General features: G+C 38.3%; 1 protein-coding gene across 4 annotated transcripts in view; it reads left to right on the forward strand.

Moving 5' to 3' along the window:
• The first annotated feature begins 204 nt into the window (after positions 1–204).
• The window catches only part of LOC117372409 (A-kinase anchor protein 13-like), a 44,921-nt gene continuing 19,573 nt past the window's right edge, over positions 205–25,552 (forward strand). Inside the window, exons 1-11 of one of the 4 annotated variants that reach the window (XM_033968210.2) lie at positions 205–497; positions 6,894–6,930; positions 8,805–8,967; positions 9,622–9,719; positions 9,908–9,982; positions 11,288–11,519; positions 15,435–15,603; positions 16,614–16,803; positions 17,779–18,382; positions 18,943–21,381; positions 23,225–23,301. In XM_033968210.2, the coding sequence (XP_033824101.2) occupies positions 6,898–6,930; positions 8,805–8,967; positions 9,622–9,719; positions 9,908–9,982; positions 11,288–11,519; positions 15,435–15,603; positions 16,614–16,803; positions 17,779–18,382; positions 18,943–21,381; positions 23,225–23,301 (4,080 nt within the window). In that variant the 5' untranslated portion in view covers positions 205–497; positions 6,894–6,897. The remainder of the gene's footprint in view (positions 498–6,893; positions 6,931–8,804; positions 8,968–9,621; positions 9,720–9,907; positions 9,983–11,287; positions 11,520–15,434; positions 15,604–16,613; positions 16,804–17,778; positions 18,383–18,942; positions 21,382–23,224; positions 23,302–25,552) is intronic. The other 3 variants (XM_055222603.1, XM_055222605.1, XM_055222604.1) reach the window with 3 other exon arrangements.

Consider the following 25,552-nt stretch of genomic DNA (forward strand, 5'->3'; position numbering starts at 1 on the left):
CGTCAGATCTTAAATGTAATGATGTGTTGTCATGTCCACTTTAAACAAAACTTCTAACTTTGTGGACATCAGCTGGACAGACACGCCCGCGGACTGTCTACAGTTTATTCAATGAAATGTCACCTGTGATGTAGCTATTACTGGAATCCAGATGTGTTAAATGTTTTGTTTGACTTTATATATCCGGTTTCTACCCCATGGTTTGTACTTTGACAGAACCAGACCGGAAACAGCAATGAATCTGTGCAACTTGAATCACGGGGCGGTCTGTGTCTAAAGGCATGGACTAACTACGTAGACACAGATACCACTTGTAAAGGGATCTATCGTAAATGAAAATAAGTCTGTTAAGAGATTAAATCATGGACGAGCCGATAAATGCAAGGAGAACTTTGTATATCATATCAAATATGAGTATTTTTAAAGGTGGAATTACTTTGGAGTGACTCCCGAAAGCCAGGGCGCACGCACAGAGGGAGAGAGGAGGCAGCGAGGAGGTAAGCCGATAGTCTGGGTAAAATAAAATACATTAGTTCTGTGATTTAGCTATGTTTTGCTAAGGGTAAGTTTAAAAATGACTGGGAATACTTGTTATGAAGTGAATTTGTCGCTGCTTGTCTGTGTTTTGGTGCGTAAAAATACTTTGGCATAAACTCTCACGTTGCAAAACTGCGGCGATCCAACAACAACAACGAGCATGAAGTTTAGCTCGTCTCACATAAATTCCACTGGAGTTACAATGTGGTATGAACTGTATCCGTGGTCTTTTTTTTAAATTGTTGGTTAGATAAGCAAGGATAGGGGATCTGGTTTAATCAAATGCTCCCATGGCTTTATAAGCGTTTAGAGTTAAAGTACGGGGCCTTACTTTGAGGCCCAGCTCAACAAAATAACACATTGAGATTATAGTTACACAGCGCTTGGTTTTGCTTGATAAGAATACAACATAATATATATTTGTATTATTCATTATTTTTTTTAACAGAGTAATTAAATATTGTGCAATTTTTAAACTAGGGTAAATCAAAGACTCATTTTAATTATACAAGTAGGGTAGGTCTAATTAAATACTAGATTATATGCTATGGCAATAACAAGCTCTAACAGGCATGGCTTTTGAGATTACACAAGTCTCAAATATACAGTGTGGTCATAGATAATCAGTGCAAACTTGTTCACCAAAAAATCATACTGTACCAACAGTTGCCTTCAGAGATTATCAAACTTTCACACCAAGTACTACCTCCTAAGTACCACTAGGTTTTTACTAGGTACATAGCTGTACTATTTTAGGTCTAAACTAGAGCCAGTTTATCCAAAAAAAGGACAAAACAAGGAAACATTGACTGTAAATAAGTTAATCGCTAGAACTCTAGAATCGATACATTGCCAGAAACCCTTTTTAATTAATCCGTCACTCTCAGTTTTGTATGTATGCAAGCCCCGAAGTTGTAGCTGAGTCTTAATTTTTCAAGTTAAGGTTGCATTCAAGTGCTCACTGTTTGAGTATGAGTCAAGTCCTTGCCCCCAGTGAAAGTCTGAGTCCAATTCAGAGTAAATCAGATAATGCCAGAATCCAAGTCCAAAGATTAGTTTACTTAGTTCAACTGTGCTCACTTAGGGGATTTTTCAGTGAATTCTCATTGCTTTAAACTTACAAAAAAACATGTAACAACATATGTGTAACTTGTTAAGTTTGAGTCCTTGGTCTCCGAGTCTGTGTCCTCAAGTTGGCCAAACCTGAACGTCAAGTCACAAGTCTACGTCAAGTCTACGTCAAGTCCCAGGTCAATTGTCGATATGTTGAATTAAGTCACTACTAGTCACAGAAGTGACTTGGAAAACAAGTATGGGCCCAGGATCTCTGTTATCTAGTTGTTTGCCCAAGATGGTCCCATAATACGTCTGTGTTGGTATTAAGTTTTTTCCGACTAATAACATACCCTGGACATTGCATAAATGGTTGGTTTCACATGTTAATTAAAGAATTGCTACTAAATAGTATGTTAGGTGTGAAGAGGCAGATTAAATTGTCCTGTCACTCCCAAATCTCCAGCTGACTCACTCAATGCATTCTGCTGTGTGGTGTATAATCTTCATAAAATGATTCGTTGAAGAACAAAACGTGTTTACCAAGACACCACTGAGTGATTAATCAGTTAAACAATGAAAAGGCTACAGCCCTTATTGGTATCTGTCTTGTTGCGCTTATAGGTGAAGATGGCAGCATGTCTGTTATTGGTTGATTTTTCTTTATTCACCTGGGCTTTGGACAGGATTGTTGCAGTTGGATTAGAAAAACTTCCAGGTCAACAAGGAAAGTATTCACCTTGGCCAAAAAAATCTGTTATTAATGACTTTTTCTAATCTTTTTTTGATTATGTTTTATCTCTTTTGCTAAGTAACTAATCACCTGAGCAATACATTGTGTTCATTCACAGACAGTAGGATGTCCCTGCAGGGTTTCCGTACAGTGCTGGAAATGTAGTTGTGAGGTGTGGAACTCTATCTGCATGGTGCTAATCCGGGGGCATGCTTGTCTGCTGTGTGGGTGCTCCTAGGTCAACTTGACGTTATATGGGACAGAAAAACCAAAACGTTTCAAAGATAAGCTTTATTAATAGCTCAGCCTTATCTTATTTGTAGGGCTCTTAAAGGCAAGAGTTGTTCTTCAGTGTTTCAGAGTGTCTTTGTCACACAGCAGTAGTCAGTGGTATGCGGGGGCTAACCAGTGGTGGATGTTTGAGTGTTGACTCACTCTCTCCTCTGCTGCTACTGTGTTTCTGAACCATTCCCCTCTGTACTTAATAGAGATCAGGTTTTATTTATATTCTACAGTGTATGTGAACCTGTTTTTACCTTGCCTCCTCCCATTAAAACACACTTAAACATGACTAACATCTCTAAACGCTCAAATTGGCTAGGGAATCTGCCATGCCTGTTGGACTGGAAAATACAGTGGATACAGTTGCATATTCTTGTCCTACAGGCAAATAAACGTAATGGTTCTCCCATGGGTTAGATCACAATCAAGTACCTGTGCATATGGGACTTGTCATGGTGCCAGCAAAATGCAAGTATCTTATATGAACAAAAGGATATTAGTATTATTGGTGACAGATGAGATACTGAAAGTTTGTGGGTTGCGTTTTGACAAAAATTTAAATGTGGCACCAACACATGGAAAATGTTATTTCTTTTTCATCTGTTTTTGCACCCCTGGCTATTGCATCTTTGCCACACTATTCAAAAACCTCTCAAAGGAAAGTATTTAATCTAGTCCTTAATAATGTATTTAACAGTAATACTGTGTATGAACCAGTAAAATTTCCAATGTAAAAAACAATACATCAATACATTTTTTCCCCAAACCAAAACTGTGGTATAGGACTACCTATAACATCCTGATCAAATCATATCTCTCTTGTGTTTTTCTAGATTAATATTCCAATCAATTTCAAAACTAGGGGAAAAGGCTCCAATTTTGATGCCACGTTAGTTACAAATACTTTAATACAATCAAATATAATTTTCAAGACAAAATACGTGTTATTTATTCAGTAAAATTTTGTGATCGTATCCTTCATGGACATAGACCAATACCATTCTAAAACTATTCAGTCCTTCTTTTTTATGTAATTTTTCTGTATTGATACTTATTTAAATGCGTCTCAATACTAGTTTGAATTTTGACTAGCATTTGTGAATTGATTTTTTTTTTGGACAACCTGTACTAGGCATCTTTGGCTTTGTTTACTTTCTGCATTTTGCATCAAGTGGCCTTCTTGATGATGCTCTCTTTGCTTGGTGTACAGACTTTCACTTTTAGAAGAGTGAGTGAGTCTCGCACCTTTGCCTGTTACGTTAACATATTTTGATGTGCGATATATTGATGAGGTAAATATAGATGATAAACAACAAAATAGAAACTGACACACTGACACAATAACCTCTAAAGTAGGATTACCTCCCAAAAAACTATCCTAAATGTACGATATTATAAAAAAAAAAAACCCAAAAAAAACCCATGAGATGCAGTAAATGAATAGTAGAATAAATAGTAGAATAAAATACTTCTAACATACAAAAACTAAGTGTATATCTATGATAAGTCATGGAAGTGATTTCAACCTTTTACAGCTCTAAACTTATCATATAGCCAAAATAACCAAAAATACCCCTTTATTGCAAAGAAAATGTACATGTGATAAATATTGAGCCCAAAAACATATTGTTGCAGCTTTCATATATTGAATGAGAAGTCAATTATCATGACAAGCCACCTTGCAGCAGTGGTTATGTTTTTCTAGTGGAAAGACCTTTCTGCTCTGAGAGAGAAACTTTTCTAACCTAAACAATGTGATTTGAGTTCAGCTGCCTGCAGGCCTAAAGCACCTGAGCATTGGGCTGGCTGCAGCACTGTGTTGTGATAAGGTAATATCCTGCTGTCACCCCCATGTGCACCCTGTGGAAGTGATGACTGCTGCTGCTCTATAGGCATCTTCTCCTCTGTGCTCCTGTTTCCGAGCTCTTCGTTCGTCGTCTCATTCTTCCCATACCAGACATAACTTCTGGCCAGCTGAGTTAGTCCCTCCAGCCTTTCGCTAGACTTCTCTGCAAAAGAACAGCCTGTGTCAGCATTATGTTGTATAACACATAATTAGAACAAGTTGTGGAAACATGCCCCCTGCCTACCCATCCAGAGCGTAGAAAATGGGCTTTATAACTTCTGTGTGCAAGAACACTCAGACAATATTGCATAACTAGTTCTAAAATCTACCTTGGTGTTGTTATGGACATCCATCCGGGCTGGTGGTGCAGTGGGAGAGTTCTCCTACCAAGAAACACATGCTGTTATTGTGTCTCTGGGCAAGACACTTCACCCACATTGCCCACTCTGGTAGCCATGTGTGGCTGGTTGCAACAAGTATGGCAGCAGGAATACTTAAAATCACTGTGCGAATACTTTACAGTGTCATTTGCCAAATAAAAGATAAGCCAAAAATCAGTTCGACATTTGGCCTTTCCCCAATATAATGCCGTGTTAAGGTTATAGATAGAGCAAAAAATGAAAAAGAAATCTAAAAACAACTTGATTTGATCCTTGAGTCATGTGTATGTATAAAAAGTGGTTTCAGATTTCATTGTTGGTAACATAGTCTGTCTGATAGCTTCAGACAGGACTATTGATGTTATATTTAGACCTGAACAGCTTTATTAAAAGTACTTGTGAGATAGTTGTGTTTATACAACATGGACCCTGGACACAGTGTTCAATGGGTCTATTTACCATCACCTCTACATTTAGAGTCATATAAATCGCTGGTCAAATTGCTCTGGTCTCGGTCTGTGAATAGAGTTTTCAGAGTTAAAAAAAGTAATGTGGTAATGAGCCTAATTGGCTGTATGTAATGATGACACTTGAATAGGTTCATAAAATACTGCTTTAATTTAGTTATCCCTTATAGGCAGTTAACAATAACAATGGCACCCCTATATGAGCATGTGAAGCATTCTAGCTTGAGAGCTTTTGGTCTTACAATGAGAGAGAGAAGGACCAGAGACAACTTGAATTGAGTTAATGTCAAATAAGAGGAGCTTCCAACTGTCTAATACAGCATGAGTGTATTTGGGTGTAGTCCAAAGGATGCGTGTGATTCCAATAATCGGAGAGTGTGTGGTCTTCTGATGAAACACTTTTTTCTTTTCTGAGGAAAACATACCTTTAGGCAATATAGAAATTTTAGTTTGAATGTTTAACATGAATACATTTCGTAACACTAGTTAACTGATCACAGGAATGCAGAAAATGTTATTTCTATCAGAACCAACATCTAAACTATTGTATAATCAACAATAAACAGCATTTAGAGGCCAGTAGTGTCTATTTAGGCTTTAATGTGGAGTATACAAGTCCCTCTGATGCTGCAGACCTCCCCAGGGGGCGGGATTATAGCTGCTACCAGACAGACACCCACGGATTCTAATAGTATTATTACAGCTCTCCTTAATACGTTACATCCATGCATTGCCTTTAAGCTGTGAAAGAATTAACTTTCAAGTAGCTATGCAATTTTCACAAGAGATGGTACATTATGATGATTACATTGTGTTAACTATATACTAATACTTTGAAATTGCATTCTTTTTGTTCCTAGTATGCATTTCATTCTTGTTTCATGAGTAGAAAATGTTATGAGCATCTATGATATTCTGATGTAAACCGGCCTGTCACGATACTTACTATATCAACAATCATTCAATAAATAATAGATGGAACATTATTTTTGGGGACTCAGTAATTATTATTTCTACTTTTTCTTTGTGCTAGTGGGGAAAATTTAATTATTTTTTCTGTACTACGGTACATTTGAGGTTTTGTGGGACTTCTGTCACTTGTCATAGACGTTAATTAACTACTGTTTCATTCTGTTATTTATTAATTACAGCTCATGTTTTTAATGATGTTGAACATTTATAAAAGCATGCTTATTCTTATCGCTTATTGTCTTTAGTTTCTTCAGCAATATGTTGTACTTCAAAATGTGTTATTATGACAGAGCTACTGATTGTCACTGAGTATTCTACAGCTTGCATCAGTTTAGGACTTAATATGTGAATGCCCTTAGAGGAGCAGTCTGATGAAGCCTTTGTGAATGACTCCACTCTTTATCTGGGTTTTGTGTGTGTGCTGTGATTCACTGAAAAGGCCTCTGTGAGTGACTATCACATTCAGTGTTACGTACTTGTGAGCCTTCGGTGTGTCTTCGTCATACTTCCTGTTTCCTGTTTCATGAGGGTCACCCACATCTCTGCATTTGGAAACGGGGTGCAGTCTTAAATTAGATATATTGAACTTGCTTTTAATTATCTTTTTTTTTTTTTCTGTGCAGAACCATGAAGTTAAACCCTACAGAAGCTCCACTTTATGTAAGTACTTTTTTGTTTCTCAGTCTCTTTAAATCAGGACTAGCAGAGATCATTATGTTTGAAACAAAAACAATAATATTTGCCATTCTATTACCATTTTGTACAAGTCCATCAGTAAGCTGATGAAGTGAATAAAAGTATCGAAATATTGCTAATTTTAAAATCCTCCTGAAATCTCCTCAAATGTTCAACTTTAAAAATGTGTTTCTGAAAATACAAATTCACACAAAATATTTAATACTTTTCCTGTAGCATACATCAAAAATAAAATAAAGTGAAACAGCATAAGTAAAAAGATTCTTTGCTTGGCTAATGAAGCAAGAAGATAAAATTTCTGCACCAACCAAATCCCAAGGGCTTGAGTTTCTGGTTATATATGGCAACCTGGCAACCTGTCTCTATAATCTCAAAAGATGTATCACCACACATTTGATCATAAATTAAAGTTGAATAAAACCCGCCTCATATACTGTTACTGTATATTGTCAGTTTCTCGTCTTTCAGTTGGCCACACCTGCGCAGCTCCAGTGTTGACATACTGTTTAGCTGCTGCTCCACACACTCTTAGACAGTTGATAGATGCATTCATTAGAGCAGCAGCCTGTGGTAAGTGTACCAGTGTGTCAGAGGTTCAGTGGGAGAGTCGGCGTGGACACCCTAATGTGGCGTGAGCGAGACTGATCTGAACATTCCTCTGTGCTATTGTTAGCCTGTGTTGGGTGGGTGTGGCTCTTAACAGGCTTTAACCGTGTTCAGCAGCACCGTGTGTTTAGTCAGGCTTTGTGCACTGAGCTTTATGCACCAAAGTTTAAAGGAGAACTCATTTACTTTTGGGTATGTTGTTAAAATGAATGAATAACAGGATGGAGCACTTTAGTAGTTAGATAGTATCTATAATGAGTCATAGAGGTTCATAATTCAACCTTCTACAGCCCAAACTTCTTTGTAGTACAGAAAAATAACCAAAATCCATTAGTACAAAGAAAAGTACCCACAATAAAGAGTGACCCGCAAAAATGATTGTTCCATCTGTCACGTCCTGAATGATAAGTCAATATATATAATAAGTGACAGGCTTATTAACAGCATTACATAGGGGTGGATTATGTTGACAAAAAAGAATATCTTAACATTATCTCAGTGACCATATTCAGACTATATTATCGAACTCCAAATATGCTAAAACATGCCTGTAAATGTCTATGTTAGGGTTAAAGTATTGTATAAAACACAGACTATAAAATTTACCTAAAAAGAAATGCAGAAATATCACATTCTACTCAAATTTAAAAATAACATGACATATTTTGTGTAACTTTATTCTTAAAATGCTTATATTGCACACTGTAGTAGTACTGAGCTTCGTAAATAGACAGTAAGGTCAGATACTAACTAAACAAAGTTGGTGCTGTCTTATTAAGTCTTATTTATGTCATCCTAAATCCAAATATGTGCTGTTGTTTTCACACGTATATTTAAAAGTAAAAAAAAAAAAAGCTCTTTTGTCCTTGTGGGTTTAAGGCTTCAAAAGCTGAAAACATATTTACAAAAACATACAAATCTGTTATTGCTTATAAATGATTTTCTTTATTGATTTTTTTGGTTGCTTTGATAAATAGCCAATTTAACACATTTCACTCAGCTCTCTGGTCTGTTTTCAATGTGCCGTCTGAAGTCAAGGCAGTGGTATTTAAGGACAACTATAAATTTCAAGTTGAGACGAGGTAGCTCTGATGTAGCATGCAAAGGTCGAAGTACTTCTGCGCCTTTACTTAACCAAAATAGTTGCTCCAAACTAAATAATATTAAAATGTGTGGTACCAAATGTTCATATTGGCTGCCTCTTGACTAAATAAAAACATAACTTTTTTCAGGGAGAGTGTGTGCTGACCGTGCAGCTGGAGGACAATGACACCTGTCCCAGCCCTGAGGAAGAGGACCTGGTGGAGTTTTACCTTTTATTTTCAGGTTCTTCACAGCGACACCTGACGAGCACCGTACGAGCCAGCCGTGCCACACTGCAGGCTGTGTGCCCAGGTAACACTGACAACACTGAAACCCATGGTTCAGCTGATGAATGCTGTCCGACTTGTTAGGGCTCTTGTATGGAGATTGGTAAATTATGCTGTTTTTATATTATATGTTCATGAGATTTAAAAATCATTCAGATCCACAGTGTGAATAAAACAACATAGTCAAAGGTTTTGTGCATGACATGGCCCAAAGTAGATAAGCGATGAAAAAATAATATCCCAATTTTCTTGGAGCCAGAACAGGATTTTGATTTTGTCATGATTCATATGAACTTAATACATTTATATTGTCATCTGCATCCTGTGAAAGTGCACACATTGCAAGTGGCTGGATCCACCTGTCACTCCCTCAGGACATGGCTGAGACCTACCAATAGGAGGTGTGGTTGGGGAACAGTGTCTTTGTTTGAGCATAGAGCTGCATTCAAGAGAAAATTAGTGAATCATGAGATGCTGAGAAATGAGATCACAATTTCACCATATTACCCAGCCCTTGTTCAAAGAGTTCTAAACACAGATCACAATTAAAATGGATAATTCATGTATAATCACAAATAACCTTATCATTCTGTACCCAGCACATTATGTTTTGACCTGAAAATTATCTTGCGCTTTTGTTTAAAATATTATTTTATCTGTATTCTGTGTGTTTGCATAGGACATAATGTATGTGAGCAGGTCCTGGTGGTGTTGTGTGTGGCCCAGCCCAATGGAGCAGTCATTGACTGTTCTCAGAAGAACTTCACTTTTGTGCAGGTACAAGATGCATTTGATTTTACCATTTCAAAACATACTTTAAGTCAATAGCAAGCCACTGAGTTTTATTTATGTCATCCTAAACCCTATTACTACTCTTATTATATCCCTTATTTAGTTGTTTTATTTGCACCCAAATAAACTTGAAATCATTATTTATATATTTGTACAAAAATTATTGTTTTTAGGATTTGGCCCTGGACACGGCTCATGCAATGCTCAACAGTAAATTACATCAAAAAGCTCCACTGTGGAATGATCCAGTAAGTGAGAAGGGGAAAAAATCTACCTATGTATGTAATAGATTCAGATGAGTTCACCTACTTTATTCTTGTAGGTAAATACACTGCCTGGCCAAAAAAAAAAGGTTACAGACTAATATTTTGTTGGATCGCCTTTAGCTTTGATTATGGCACGCATTCGCTGTATCAATAAGCTTCTGCAGTGTCACAATATTTATTTCCGTCCAGTGTTGCATAAATTTTTCACCAAGATCTTACATTGATGATGTTAGAGTCTGACCGCTGCACAAAGCCTTCTCCAGCACATCTCAAAGATTCTCAATGGGGTTAAAATGATGTCTCATGCTCCCTGAACCACTCTTTCACAATTTGAGCCTGATGAATCCTGGCATTGTCATCTTGGGGAGAAAAAATCCATTGATGGAATAACCTGGTCATTCAATGTATTTAGGTGTCAGCTGACCTCATTCTTTGAGCACAGACTGTTGCTGGACCTAGACCTGACCAACTGGAGTAGGCTCGTACCTATTTGCTTAGTTAAATCCAGGTGCCGACTTTTTTTTTTGGCCAGGCAGTGTATGTTTAGAATGTGTTGTTGATGGAAGAAACGCAGTCTTGTCTCATTTTTATAATGCCACATTCAATTACAGTTTTTGCATATTTTATTATCACATGTAAAACAAATTATTAGCTATTTATAAGTTTAAATGTGCACTATGTAACATTTCTGGTGGTGGGTATGCAACCTGATTGTTTCTATGGAGATCTTATTAATTTATGCATTCTTCAATATGGTATTAAGTGTATTAAGCATTTATGTAATTACAGGTGTTTTTCTGACTGAAAAATCCATTGGGAAAGCATGCATTCTTATTGTGAGCGAGTTTGCCTCTCCATAGATCTGATCTGAAATTTGTGGCATCACCTGCTTTTCTCCATGGAGATGTATCAGTTTATAATTTGCCCAGAATGTTCATGGAGAGTGACTATTGGTGAACTTTATACCAAAATGTGGAAATTTTGGTGGAAATGAATGAATAATGACTATAGTGTAGCACTTTGAGAGGCTTTGAAAAGCGCATTACAAGTGTAAGCCATTATTAATTAAAAAATGTTATATAGTGTTAGGGCATTGGCAATAATAAATGTGCTTCTTTTTGTACTTCTATCTTTGTGGCATAAAATGGTTATAAACTTGTTAAGTAATAATACATACTTATGACAATACTTTGACATGAACAGAAAAATAAAATGAGGGATATCCTGAACCAAATGGCTGTTCCCTTCCATTAACTGTTTTCTTTTTGTTTTCCACTGATTCCACAGAAAGAATGTAAGGAACTGGATGGGAGCCTTGTCTTGGCTTTAAAACATCTGACTCAGCTGCACAGACTGGGCCCATGCTCCAGTGCGCTGCCACACATGCATTCACCGAGGGAAGAGCACAGAACACAAACGGACAATCATGAAAACATCAGGCAGGATCAGACGCACTGTACCACTGACGAGGACAGCACAGACAAAGGGACAGAGGCATCCACACAGTGCAACAGCAGCAGTGAGTATCTACATTACAATGTGTTCATTAAAATTCCCCATTTGATCAACCAGCATTACAGTACCAGTAGCATGCGGTAACGTTTATGGGTAGGCAAGCAGACTTTGGGTGGACATCAGTATTTAGTCGATAATTTAATAACACCACTTTTTAGACAAACTACATTGCAAATTAGTATATTTATTTTTTAATGACATATTAAATACATAGGCCTATATACTGAGCCATTTTGGAGTCAAATTAGAGAAGCCTTAGTTTATTAATATGTATTAATATGTATATATATTGGACTGTATTTGACACGCTGTTTGTACAAACAGGGCTATTTTTGGGCTATTTGTTTCTTCACAAATTTGTCCTACTCCCACACCTCATTTATCCATGTAATTATTTTGCATCTAGAAACCATATGAGTGACATATGGCAGCTCTACACATATGTGATGTACTACTCAAAACATTAATTCATTAAGAAATACTAACAACAACAACGAGGTGCATGTAGTCTATAATAAGTCCTCATATGTCTCAAACTACAGCCCTGCGTTACAACAGTGCACTCACACTCACCTCTGACAGCAAATGAAAACCACGTCCCGTATTTCCCTGAAGCAAAGATGGACCAGAACAGTCACATGTTGATCGACATGTGTAATAGTCCCGTTATTCCTTCAATGTTGTTGCTTCATAAACACAAGTCCTCTCCAGCCGCCGTCACTCCACTGCTCCGTCCAGATCCTCCATTTCACACAAACTAGCCTTCAAACTAGCTCACTGTTTGATTAATGGCTGTCTATAAAACTAACGATTACTAACATCTAATCACTAGAAACATGAAGTGAAAGCCATAAATACTAAATACTAAATACTAAAATAACAGTTAACAATTGTCATTTTGTGCTGCACATGCGCACTCACTAGAAATCTCCTCACATGTGTAATTCCTCCATCAGTGGTTTTTTTGGGCTGTTTGAGACTGCTGTGGTTCTCAGTACACCTCTAAAACAACCAGCTGCCCTCTCTGGTTGTCAAACCACATATAGAGAGTGTGGTGCGGTGTGCTCTCAGTGGCACAGAACAACAACACAAGTTAATAAGACGCTGGGAACCGCATTTGATGCAGTTTCCTCAGTGGCCAGTAGGGTGTATTAAAGGACACCATGACTTCAAACATGCTTTAAACTGGCAGAGGTGAAAAGAAAACAAGATTATTTGAATATATTTAGAAACGATTTAATTATGCTTTTGACTTGCAATGATTTTAGATTTTTTTAGACAAGTACTGCTTGCTTTGATTGTCCTGACGGCACACCAGTGCTGCACACAGCATTATTTGTATCTGAAGAAGAAAAAAATAAAATATAAAAAATATTTAGTTAAGATTACACTCAGTAATATTTAAAAGTTTTTAAAGTGTTTAACCCCTTAGCATTCCGGGTGATTTTGGTGAAATTGCCTTTGTTCTGACCTCTCCAAATGAAAATAATCACCATTATTGAACCCTCAGTAGTAACTGCACTAGTTTGGGGTCTTTGTAAAGGTAACACCCTATAGTTTTACCAACAGGTGTCAGAATCACTGTAAGTTTGTCTGCTGAGCATTTATAGACTTTGGAACGCACATAAAAAAATTTTTTTCTCATCCTCGCCAAAAAAAATGTGTGAAAATGAAGGTGTAGAAAGCTGCAGTGGGGAGCTGGGGACAAAAATACACCATACCTCAACTGACAAGATTGTTGACCACTTACATTGTAGGTCAATACCTATAAAAATGAGAGTTTTAGACTCATTTTATCATGAGTAAGTCCAGGCCTCTCTACACCTATCCGAATGAAGACATTTGGAGAACGTTTGGAAAAAGTGCAATAACTTTTGAATGTTTCAACCCACAGACATCAGTGAGGGCTCTACTGAAAACTCACACTGAGAGGAATCTGTATCTGCACACCCAGCTGCTCTATTACTGTACATTTATATATCATATCAAAACACAATATAAAATGTATATTTGTATATAAAATACAGTCAAAACAAGTGCTATGGGTCAAAATAAATATATATTTACAAACCACACACTGCAAACAATCAACAAACACACACACGCTTCAAAATGTAAACAACCACACTGGAAACTGAGAACACACTGTACATGATCGTACAGTGAGACAGTCATTCTGCAACAGTGGCTCAGTGGTTAGAGCTTTGGTCCCGCAACCCGAAGGTTGGAGGATCGAGTCCCACTCTGACCAATTTCTGTCATTGTGTCCTTACTTCTGTCATTGTGTCCTTAGGCAAGACACTTCGCCCAAGTGGTGTGTGCGTGATGATTGGTGGTGGTTGGGGGGGCGCAGATTGGCATTAGCTAATGCTAATGATTACGCATGATACACATTTGACCCACAATTAAGTGAATAGCAGAATAAACCACGCTTACTGATCAGGAACAGCATCCAGTCCATCAAAACATAAGGTCCCTCTACTCCTGAGTCCACCATGAGATCTTCACTCGGTTCCACGAACCGCTCCAGGTATCCGAGATGCCTCTAGTTTAACTTGTACAAACATCCACAGTGTCCTCGGTCGCGCACTTCCTTAGTTTTGTCCGTTTCGTCATGTTTAAAATGCAAAACTGCTGCGTAAAATTACGCAACTCGCGCGCGTAATTTTACGCGCGGATCTTTATATCCAGCCTCGGCTTGTTACGCACGCAGCAAACTCCGTCTGTTTGCAGTAAACCACTGCCTGTCATGCATCAGCGTGTTCCGCAGTTCATGGGCTTTAAGAGGAAAACATCACTAAACGTGTGTAATGTAACAGCTTGATTCTACAAGGGGGAGAGTGGGGCGTACTCTTTCAGTCATCTGTAGCTCTCATTCACTGTCCGCCGCTCCAGTAACCCACAGCCCCCACCTTATTGGCCAACTTTGGTGTCAATCACAAGCTAACAAGTTTGTTTTGCACTGAGGAACAAAGTTGGCGCTGTCAGAAGTTTATTATGCCTGAAACTGACAAAAGAAATGCAGAGAAGCGACGGAACAGATTTCACTTTCCTGCAGCAGATTGGACATGGAGGCTCTAACTTCCTTTGTGGACATAATTTCTTGACTGGATTATATTCTCTGGACCTTTACGGAACGAATGAGACCAACTTTGTGTGAATATGTTGATGTTTGACAGAACCAGAGCGCTAAATGGTAAGTGAAGTCCAAATCCACATTTCTGACTTCTCTGTAAAAACGGCTTTCCTGTCAGCACTGTGGTGATTAGAGGTGTAAATGGTTTACATATTCAGAAAGATGAATGTCGTAGCTTTCATTTGATGTGTAGAATGTTTGTGTGGGTGATGCAGAAATACACGTACATTGTTGTAACGTAAAGGCCCGCGGGCGGGCCGTCGGAACGCTAGTCTTTTTTGTGTGATACTGATTCCACATAAATGTTTATTTAATTGATTGCTTTTGTGACTAGTGTTACAATATTACAATTTCAAACTCAGTTTTGATATGATACTGTGATACTTGATTCCGATTTTGATACCACAAGATAATAAAAATGCATAATTTTGCTCTTTGAGTAAAATAATATATAGCAGTGTCTTTATAAAACCATGTTGTCTTTTACTTGATTTTTTTAAGATACATTTGAAGCTACAACTGTCCTGGGTCTGACTGATAGGGCTGCACATCTGTTGCTACAGCCCTTGTGCACCTTGGTTGACGTATCTGACCAAGACACAACACTAGCATATAACTTTTTCAGTTTTTACATTATGTATTTAAAACTTAAAACAATTGTTAGAAAAAAACACAGAGGCATGCAAAAGCCTTGACACCAGTTTTTGTCATTCTACCAGAAGGGGTCTGACTTGTTCCACTCTGTGCCTAATGGTGCCTTTTTTTGGTGCTTTCTTTTTCCAGCAGGGCAGCAGCAGCTCTCAGGTCTGCTCCACTTGGCAGCAGCCGACAATCTGAACAGAACGAGCTCATTCACCCCCCAGGCGCCCGGACAGAGAGACACACGGAGGAGCGGTACAGACTGTGTAGACACGTCCCAGGACCACCTACAAAGGATTCAGCTTTTCACAAAGTAAGTACTAAGTATCTACTATATATTTGTAGTCCTCAAACTCGGTTGATATTCAGTATCAGAAAATGGAACTGTGCTTTAATGCCGTAGCTATGAAGTTAAACTGGTTTATTATGCAGTGTGCACATTGTCTCTTGTAGTATTAGACATGCTCATGTGAGATACCTAGCTTCATTACTGTTTACAGTGGTACGTGTATTTCCCCTACGTTGAGAAATAGCAGTTGCGTTTATTAACCGATATTTTAGACATTTATTATGTTGTGGGTTTTATGGCATTTTTTTATGTGATTTTTAATAAGGTCATCATTATTTGAAACATGTTTGAAATATTTTCGTCAACCACTATCTAATCTAAAAGACTCAATATTTACATGAAAATAACCTGTAAGTGGAGCCATATTATCTGAGATTCAAATTATGATATGAAAGAACAATACAAAATACCATTATTTTGTTGCATTCTGCTCTTAGAGAACAGCATCAGAACTTGTTTAAAGTGTATAAAGCTTCTTCTCTTATATGAGAAAACATTCGTAGCGTTTCACGAGCTATAATCATTCTTTCATTTATTCACAGCAACACACCTACCTATTAAGTTCATTTAGAGTTGGCACTCATTATTTCGCTCCTATTATCGTAATGATTTAGCATTGCTGGAGCAAGTCGAGCAAATACCAGGCTTTAGTTCCAACACATGTCAAACTGTTGTGAACTGAACTGTAACTGAAATGGAGGAGACGCAGCAAACAGTTTAGAGTAATTAATGCTGCAACATTGAGGGTGTGGGCAAATGTGTTGGGCTGTGCTGTACTGAGAAGGATGTCATGTGCAATTGCTTCTCTGCATGGATGAATAATGCTAAAGTTATTTATCTTTTTGGGGTTTTCTTGAACTATATATCAGAAGCATTACACTTACATATGAAATAATCTCTGATGGGCTTCACTCAAACCAACTACTTTGTATATGTTGTTTTATATTCTGATAGAATCTTGTATGTCTTTGCAGCGCTGACACAAACGAAGAGTTGGACATTGATCCAGATGGACAAGTTTTCCAGCACCACTCAAAGCTTGGTACCTTCTCCTTGACGTTACAAGGCCTCCACAAGTGGCACAACAAACGGGATTCAGACTTTTGTTTACAAGATGACGTGGCACAGCTGAGGAGACGTATTGAGCAATACAAGGGTGAAAAGGTGAGAACCCTGTTATCCCACTTTAGATTAGAGATTGTCAAATGGTCACAGAACCTTGTGGGTCATGAATGCTTTTAGGCAGAAACAAAAAGTCAATTAATATACAAAGAGTCCAGTGTCCTTGGCATGCATGAAAAACAATAAAAGGGGTAAACATTCCTCACAAACCAGACCCCACTCTCTCTCTTTCACTGTGTAAAGAAATAATCAGCTGCTGTGCCCAGGCTTTTTCTTGTCCCTAAAAGCCACTTGAATCTCCACAGAGAGAGAGAGAAAGGGAGAAACAGCGATGATGACAGTGTCTGTTCTGTGGCCTAACACTGAGCACATCAGTTTTTCCCCAGTTGTTCAACCCTTTCACTGGGCCTATAGAATAGTGATGAGTTCTCTTCACTGAACAGTAACAGTGGCTGTGACCACATGCACACTAAAATCTGATAATTTTTTGAGAATTGAGAGCTACTTTTTGAGAGCTACTGTTCAGATTTGTCCTGGTATATTTTGTCAGATAAAAAAAATGAATATATAGTGTTTAGTTTCCTCATCTGACCTTGTTGCTGTTAAAAATGAATAGGGGAATTTCCTTGTTAGTGCTAGAGGCTGCGTCTAAGAACTGCTGACTAGGGAGTTTATTGGTGACTAGAAATTGGTTGTTTTTGGAATAGTCTGAGGAAACATGATTTGTAGCTTGTGTGGCCAAATAGTCTCAAATTTGGGTTAGCTAATACTATTATTGCATATCATGGGGAGAAAGATGCTTTTTTGACATGAGCAAAAAAATGTTTAACAGCAAACAGGCAAAATTCAGTGAAAAAGTAGGAAAACATTTTAATAGAGTTTCAGTTAATTTTAGTATATTACATGTGGCGTCATTCTTTATATTTGTTTTTATTTTTTTTACAAAAAAAAAACAATAAAATAATTAGATGATGATATTGTATTCATTTGTAACATTGTTTTTTTTTTTGTCTACAGGGAAATCACTTTGGTACGACAGCTATATCGCAATTTAAAGAGGAAATACTGGATGATGATAGAACAAAACCACCTCAAGACAGTTGTGTGCATGGCAACAGCCACTTGGACAGTACTTCTACTATCACGGTTGGAGCCATTCGTCAAAGCCAGGAAACTGAGGCCACACAGGCAGCTCCTCGCACTGGTCGTAACAGAAGGAATAAAAAGAGAACTACTAAAACTGCACGAACTGTGACAGAAAGTCCAGGAAGTCCCCTAGTGGCTGCTACAGGAACTGCATCCAATGCCATTACTGCATCAAAACCACTATCATCCACTGATCAAATAAGGGAAACCGTATTTACAGACAGTCATTCTAAAGATGACTTTTCCCATTTTCCGACAAGCCCAGATAGTGATGAACAGAACAGCAGCAGGAAGACTGTAGCCTCACCAGCCACGGCCATTGTAGCAAAACAGGAAGTACAGAAATGGGAAGTTGCGCAAATAATATTGGACCAAGAAACACAAAATGAAGTGACTGAACTGGGACTCGTTGAAGATGTAAAAACAAAAAAATGTTTGGTGATTTTGCATCGCAAAGAAGCTACCGAAAAAGCAGGTTGGTACTTTCCTACTTAGTGTATTCGTTTTAATATTGATTAGTTACAAGAATGACTCAAATCAATCGTCACGTGTAGCAGGACTTTGAAGCAAGCATAAAATGTAGTGCAGGGGTTGCTTTAATACTGCTGGAGATAAAAGTCTGCGCTAGACAAAAAACATGGTTAAGATGACAGAAATATCTTGTACAGGAAAAATACATGATCATTCTCACTTATCACTGGTACAGTCGTAGTGAACCATGCTCTTTAAATTGTGTGGTTTTGCTGAAATAGAGAAGCTGGCTGCTGGCTTTCAGTTTCATAAATGTAGAAAACTTGTATTCCTGAGAGTAATTTACCATTTTGGTGTGCTGCCCTACACACCAGAGGTGTAATGAGCAGTAAGTAAATCTATCAGTACTGCTCTTGGTGTGTCAAGGAAAAAAATACAAATACATCAAAAATATTTTCTTGTAACTTACTTTAAATGGTGTGTAAGACACAATTCATTTGGAATACTCTGTTACTGCACACAGTATAACATGGTTTAATACCATATTTGCTTGTTTTTCTTTAGAAACCATGGGCCAGGAACAATCCCTGATTAACACAGAAAAGCATTCAGAAAAAACTGCTTCTCCTGAAGTTGAAGAGAGGGTCCTTCCAGTACAAGCTGAAGGCACAACTGTCTCAGATGGAGCAGCCTGCTACCAGGGAGCCAACAGCGAAGAGGTGATGAAAGAAGAACCAAAATCCCTGTCCATTTGGTATGACTGTGAACAACTGGACATGAGCAAAGAAACAGACATGAGCTCTCCACAGCTGTCTACTGAACTGTGTGCTAGCCCCCGTCAGCTGTCTCCAACTCTTACTCAGCCACATGCTACTGGACTGCAGCCAGAAGTGTCACATGGGTCCACCTCACAAAGACAGGAAGTCCTCGGATCACAGCGAGACGAGGAAGCAGGGCCAGATTGGGAGAAGGCGAGCAGGGAGGAGGTTAGCGCTCACAGCAAAAGGAGCTCGGAGAATGACGAAGACGGACATGGAGACAGAAGCACAAAGCCTAGGAAAAAGAAGAGGAAAAAACGGGGCAAACGTGGAGGTCTGGAGCGCAAACAACTCAGCTCAACTTCTAGCATCGAATCTCAAAGCCAAACTGAGATTCAGATGCAACTGACTGACCAGAATATAGAAGAAAAAACAGGAAAAACAGACATTCCAACTACTTCAGTTCCAGGGACAAATACAATGCAACTACCGAACCAGGCCGAAATCCAGGACGGGGCTAGGGATGGTACGCACTCCTCTAATTTGGAAACTAATTTATCTGAGCTTCCTGGGACAACAGATTTTAACATGTTGGGAGAGATTTCAGAGGATAAAACCACAATATTTCATGAATCAAACAAGCTAGTTTGGGACACTGCTCATGCCCAGTTACAGGAAATGGATGTACCAGTGCTGGAAAATGTTGAAACGGCAGAATCACACGGAGAAAAAAGGGAATTATTTGACTATATTAATGAGGTTTCGGATTGTAATTATGGTATCACGGTATTACATCATCAACCGAGTCAGACTTCTCCAACAGAACTTTCTGGCAGTCATCCAGATCAGAAACAATTCAACGAAAAGTTGCTGGAACAATTAGCCGACAAGCATTTACAACTTGTCCATCCTTTGGTTAACAGTCCAGAAAGCACTGAACCTGTGAGTGCTTTTGATTCTCCTGTTGATGGTAAAACAGATGTCCCACCTCCTCAAACAAGGGAAGGAAGCGCTGAGATAACCACGCAGGGACCATCGGGGCATTGTTTGACTTCAGAGATTCTCGCACAGAAGAACCTTGAGGAGGAAAATAAAAATGAGTTGTGGAAAGAGGAAGAGGCTAAGATAGGAAGCCTGCCGAGGCGTGAAGTGATTGAGTTGTGTGCTAATAATATAGCAGGAGAGGGGGAAGGCTCTTTTTCAGGCAGTGAGCTGGAACTGGCAGCCACAGCAGTAGCAGTTGTAACTGTGGCAGTAGCATCAGCGATGGCTACGTTTGAACTTTGCCAACAGTTAGCAGAGAATTGCACAAAAACGCCTGGTATTAATCCATTAGAACAAAAAATGGATGAAAAGCCTGCTCTGTTTAATCTAGTGAGCCATTCTGACGACACTAGTCCGGCACAAGACATTACCGAGGAACAGGCCCATTGTGAGTCACAAACAGTGGGGTCACAGAATGAGTTTAACATTGATTTTGCACAAGAATTTGATTCAAGTGGAAACAAACCAGACGGCACTAACCAAGCTTTAACACTGGACATTAGTAATGATGTACGAGCTGAGAATTTAGGTTTACATCAAACTATTGAAGCTACCACACATACTGACAAGCAACAAGACTCCAAAAATCAGGAGCCATTAGGGCTAAACAGCAGTGAACAGATCAAGTGTGGCCTGACAGTGGAGGAAAATCGAGTTAATACATTAGATAATGAATGTATTAGGACCTCATCAAGTGACACAAACCAGATTACCAATTTTGCTGTACAGGAGGAGGTTTTAGACAAGATTTCAGACACTTGTAATGTTCTAGATACAGGTCAGAAAGGTCCACTTATGCCAGAGGTGAAAAAAGCAGAAGAGATTATAATGGATGTAATTGATGGAGTGGATGAGGACTGTTCAAGATTGAAAAAAACTGTAAGAAAAGAAAGCAGTGACTCAAATAACAGTCAGCCTGAAAATGTGCCGCTTACAATAGAAGAACAAGCTGTGCCATTGTCCTGTGATTCACTACCTTCCATAATAATCACACATGGATCCGGCGATTGCCCAGAGGAAAATGAATTTGTGGAGTCAAAAATGAGAACAGAGGAATCTCAAAAAGATGTACCAGACACAAAAGTGGCTGTTGTCGTGGAGATAAAGGATGATTCTATGGAAATTCTGGATCAGGATGGAGATGTTGTAGATGGATGGAGAGAAAGGGAGAGAGAAAAGAAAAACGATAAAGAACATACAGGTAAATTATTGCGTGGATCTTTTTATCATTATTGTTATTATTATTTTTATTGTTATTATTATTATTGTTGTTGTTTTGACCATTTATGCCCTTTAAGTTTTTTTTTGCATGATGGCTTTGGTTTTAGTAACCTTGTTTTAATGACTTTGGGTCCCAGTTAATTGTTTTGTAATTACCCTACACCTAGATAAGACACTAAATTCTATTTTCTGTCACCAGATTGTAGTTGAACGCACACATAAACATAAACATAAACATAGTCTGGTGGTCTGTTAAGTCTTTTTAAAGGAGCACTATGTAACTTTTCTCATGGAGGGTCTGCCATCTGCTTGTCTCCATAGAAAATTGTAAATGTTATTGTTTTGCCCGAAAGGTATTTGTTAGCAAAAAAACATCTGTAATTGAATAAAGCCATAGCCATACAGTGGTGAAACACATGCATTCTATGAGTGGACCTGCGTCTCCACAGATCTGACCTGTAACCTTCTTGTTTCCAGGGAGATAGATGTTAAACGTTAAACTGTTAAACATTCTAGAGAATGCAATAGCGTCTCCTTATTTCTGAATAAGCTGCAATATCTCTTTTCCTCATGTGTTTATGACAGCATGTGCAAATAATACACTGTTTACAGAATATATCACTTTTATGTTATTCAGACTGTAAAGGGAGATGAATCAGGCAGCTGGATTTATTGAATCAGCTCACTAACTAAAGCATCTTACAACAAGAGTGGTGATTCATTGGACAACCTAATCTTAGCCTTGTGATGTAAAATGTTTAGCCTTGCTGTCTGAGGTTAAAAAGTGGTAATTGTTCTACTAAAAGTCATCTGTTTTGGTTATAAAACACAGCCCTGGTTTGCTTTGCATTAGACTTACATTTACTGACCTTTCTTCTGGCTATTAGATAATTTTAGCTGCTTTGTGTTTGGGTGAATAGGAGGAAGTAGAGAGACAGTGCATAGAATAATGTCATTGGCGGGGCGTGAGCGGCAGACGGTTGATCCGGCTCCACTATTTGTATGGGGCACGTATCCGGGCAACCTGGTGATGTCATCAGAGCTCGCAGTGGCCAGCAAAACTCGAGTCCATCCGAGAAATGACTGTAGACGGCACCTATGATATTTGTGTCAGAAATGTCTTTTGAAGTGAGCCAGGGTTTGTGGCTAAGAGTATTGCTGCAGTTGGTGAAGTTTAAAAGCTGGGGTGCAATAATTTTAACAAAATTAGTTCAGAATCAGAATAATTTTTATTACTGTTGTTAAATGAACAGGATTCACAAACTAGGGATTTCTTTACTAACTGATGTAAGCAGTAAAAATACAAAAGCCCATAAAATGACAATGTAATGAAAATATCTGGTCACATTTAGTTTTCTCATTGATCTTGCATTAAATATAATTATATTAATTCAAAGTAAGTCATGATTTGATACTGCTGAAATTGGAAACAATATTTGTGAACATACGGTGAGTGTATTTGTGAAATAGAAGATATACTGACACATCACAAGGGTCACCTTATACACAGGTGCGCCATCCTTCTAAAACTGCTGTGACTTGTGCAGTTTTGTCAAATTTGTCTGAAAGAAAAAAAACAAAAAACAAGGCAAATTCAATCCAAAAATGTGAGCAAAATATCGGTGCCAGGCTTTTGGTAATAAAACACTGTGAAATACTGTAATTCCAATGGCATAGTCATTGAAATAATACCTTGAACTCATCCTTTCCTGGTCTGTCGGCTTGTCAATAAATGTGTTGCACGCCTCACTAATACTGTGTTGTCAATTGTTGAAATCTGCCACTGATCTTTGCTTTGCTTTTTGCCTTTGTTCTCTTGACAGAAGCTGGCACATGTTCAGCAGAATGGGAGGAGCCTGGATCTAAAAGGAACATTGTGGACTGTTTACAAGCACTTCAGGTGAGTGACGCTGGGCTGACAGAGGTAATACTAGAATATAGTCAACAGTACGAGCACTACATTAGAGAAATCATACTGCTTTCTTTATTGCTAGCATATTTCTTTGAAGAAGCTACATAAAAGTTATACAAAACTGAATATAAAATCTGCCATTCAAAGAGACCCCCTTGTAGCATTCACTGCTCCTAATGAACTGACAGATCGCAGAGGGTTAATTGTGCTAAATCCAAATGTACCAAAGGGTTATTTGCATATAATGTGACAGTGGCTCAAGTTGTTGCCTTTAACCAAAATGTTGGTGAACAGTGCCTTCTGGGCTGGTGTTGTGTTCTTGGAAAGCCAAGTTTAAGGGACTGATTGGAGGTGGTCAGAAAGTCTGTTAATGCATTCTTCCTTGTATTGTATAACTCAATATCCAATAATATTGATATAGTTGCACCACATTTATAAAACCATTTTTATGTTTAGGGGGGTCAGGTGGAGCCTGGCCTGCCACAGGCCTTGGAGCAGACACATAAATCCCTTTTCCATGTCTCTGAATGACGCACAAGTTGCTTTGCTGGACACAGAGGTCACTAAATAAGTTGTGGGAATACTGCATCTGCTTATCTATGTCAGACTAGTATGCAGTGTTTGATACAAATGAAATGTAGGACAGTGTTTTTGTTAAAACCTACATTTATAACTATCAACTCTGATTCAAAATTGGTCTTGTTAACAATGTATTTATTTTTATTCATATGAATTATTGCATTGCAAATTATTACTTAGAAGCAGGTGATAAGCTGGGGTAAAAGGGTCAGATGAGTTTTCTGTGTTTATTATATGCCAACTGAAACAAGGCAGCATGTAGAGTTAACAGCATCTCCCCAAGGTGTCAAGGCTTCATTCATGATCAAATGCTGTAAACATTGTCTACTTTTATAATAGTTAAGAAAAACTCAGCCATGTCATTGTCTTTGCTGTACTGCCCCCTTGTGTTGAATCTTGTTGTAAACACTTCCAGATGTGAGGAGGTGGGCTGGCTCTATCAGGGATCCCGCTCTGCGTCACATCTGGACACTGTACAACGATTTCCATGGAAACTGCTTTATTTGTGCGCTACTGATTGGTTTCAGATGGAGTTGATTATTCCCACTTATTGGCTCGCAGTCACTGCTCTCTCCCACTGTGTACCACTCATTCACAGTTTGAGGCAGTACATGCAAATGATTTAGTTACTGTTTTTCTTTTAGGAAAATATTGAATGCATTGTGTATTGTGTAATTATTGCAATAATGGAATATAATATAATAATGCAACAATAACAAGTGTAGTACCTGCAGCAGTGTGCAGTGTAAACCATGTCTTAAACTTGTGTAATCATAGTTAATAAATCAACATATAACATCATTGGCATTAACATTCACATAATTTATTCACCAATGGCTTTGTATTTTAATGTGCTGGTTGTGGTGATATCTCTACAGTTTTCTAGGACACATTTCTGATGGTGTTTTGTATTGCATAGAGCTAAATTCTAATGTTACTGACCTCATTGTTCCATTTCCCTCATTTTACTTTATAGGACTGTTGTGTTTCACCTTTAGTGCTTTTGTTTCCCCAATTGGGCCTGGGTTGATTAGTCTCCAAGTTTGTGTTGGCGGGTCATTATCAGTGAAGTTTTATGACATATTGGGGACTTGTAAATATATGTATTCTTAGCTGATGGTGTAGTGTAGTGTGACTCTAGCGTATTTTTTAACTGTACACTGGCCTGTGACAGGAATAGGCATTAAATACAATTTGGATCTTGTAAAGGCTCAACACTGTTATGAGAGTGTACATGTGTTTATTTTGTACACACACAAATTGTCAAGAATTGAACATGAGTGTTTCTTGCTGTTGCTTGAAAAGAAATATTTACATACAACTTGTAACACAACTACCAACTACTAGGATGCAGATAACTATTGTGCACACAGCTAATCTAGCATACCCAATCAAAGTAGCTCAAAGAGGTTTTTTGCTTGTGTAGGGTGACCCTGAGTCAACAAAACAAGCACACCTCCTAATGAGGAGACCCCCTCCTCAGTAACACACTTTGGAGTTGCTCAGGTTGGTCAGAAGTGCATACAGAAACGCATAGAGGTTCATTGTGTGTTGCTGAGAGGGAGCAGTGGAGGTACCCACTGGATGTGAGGCGGTTTGTTTGAGCGACAGATGTGATGGGTGGAGCACCGCAGAGAGCAAGGAATGGACAGCCTGAAGG

This window comes from Periophthalmus magnuspinnatus, chromosome 6 (genome assembly GCF_009829125.3).
Source record: "Periophthalmus magnuspinnatus isolate fPerMag1 chromosome 6, fPerMag1.2.pri, whole genome shotgun sequence".
Taxonomy (NCBI): Eukaryota; Metazoa; Chordata; class Actinopteri; order Gobiiformes; family Gobiidae; genus Periophthalmus; species Periophthalmus magnuspinnatus.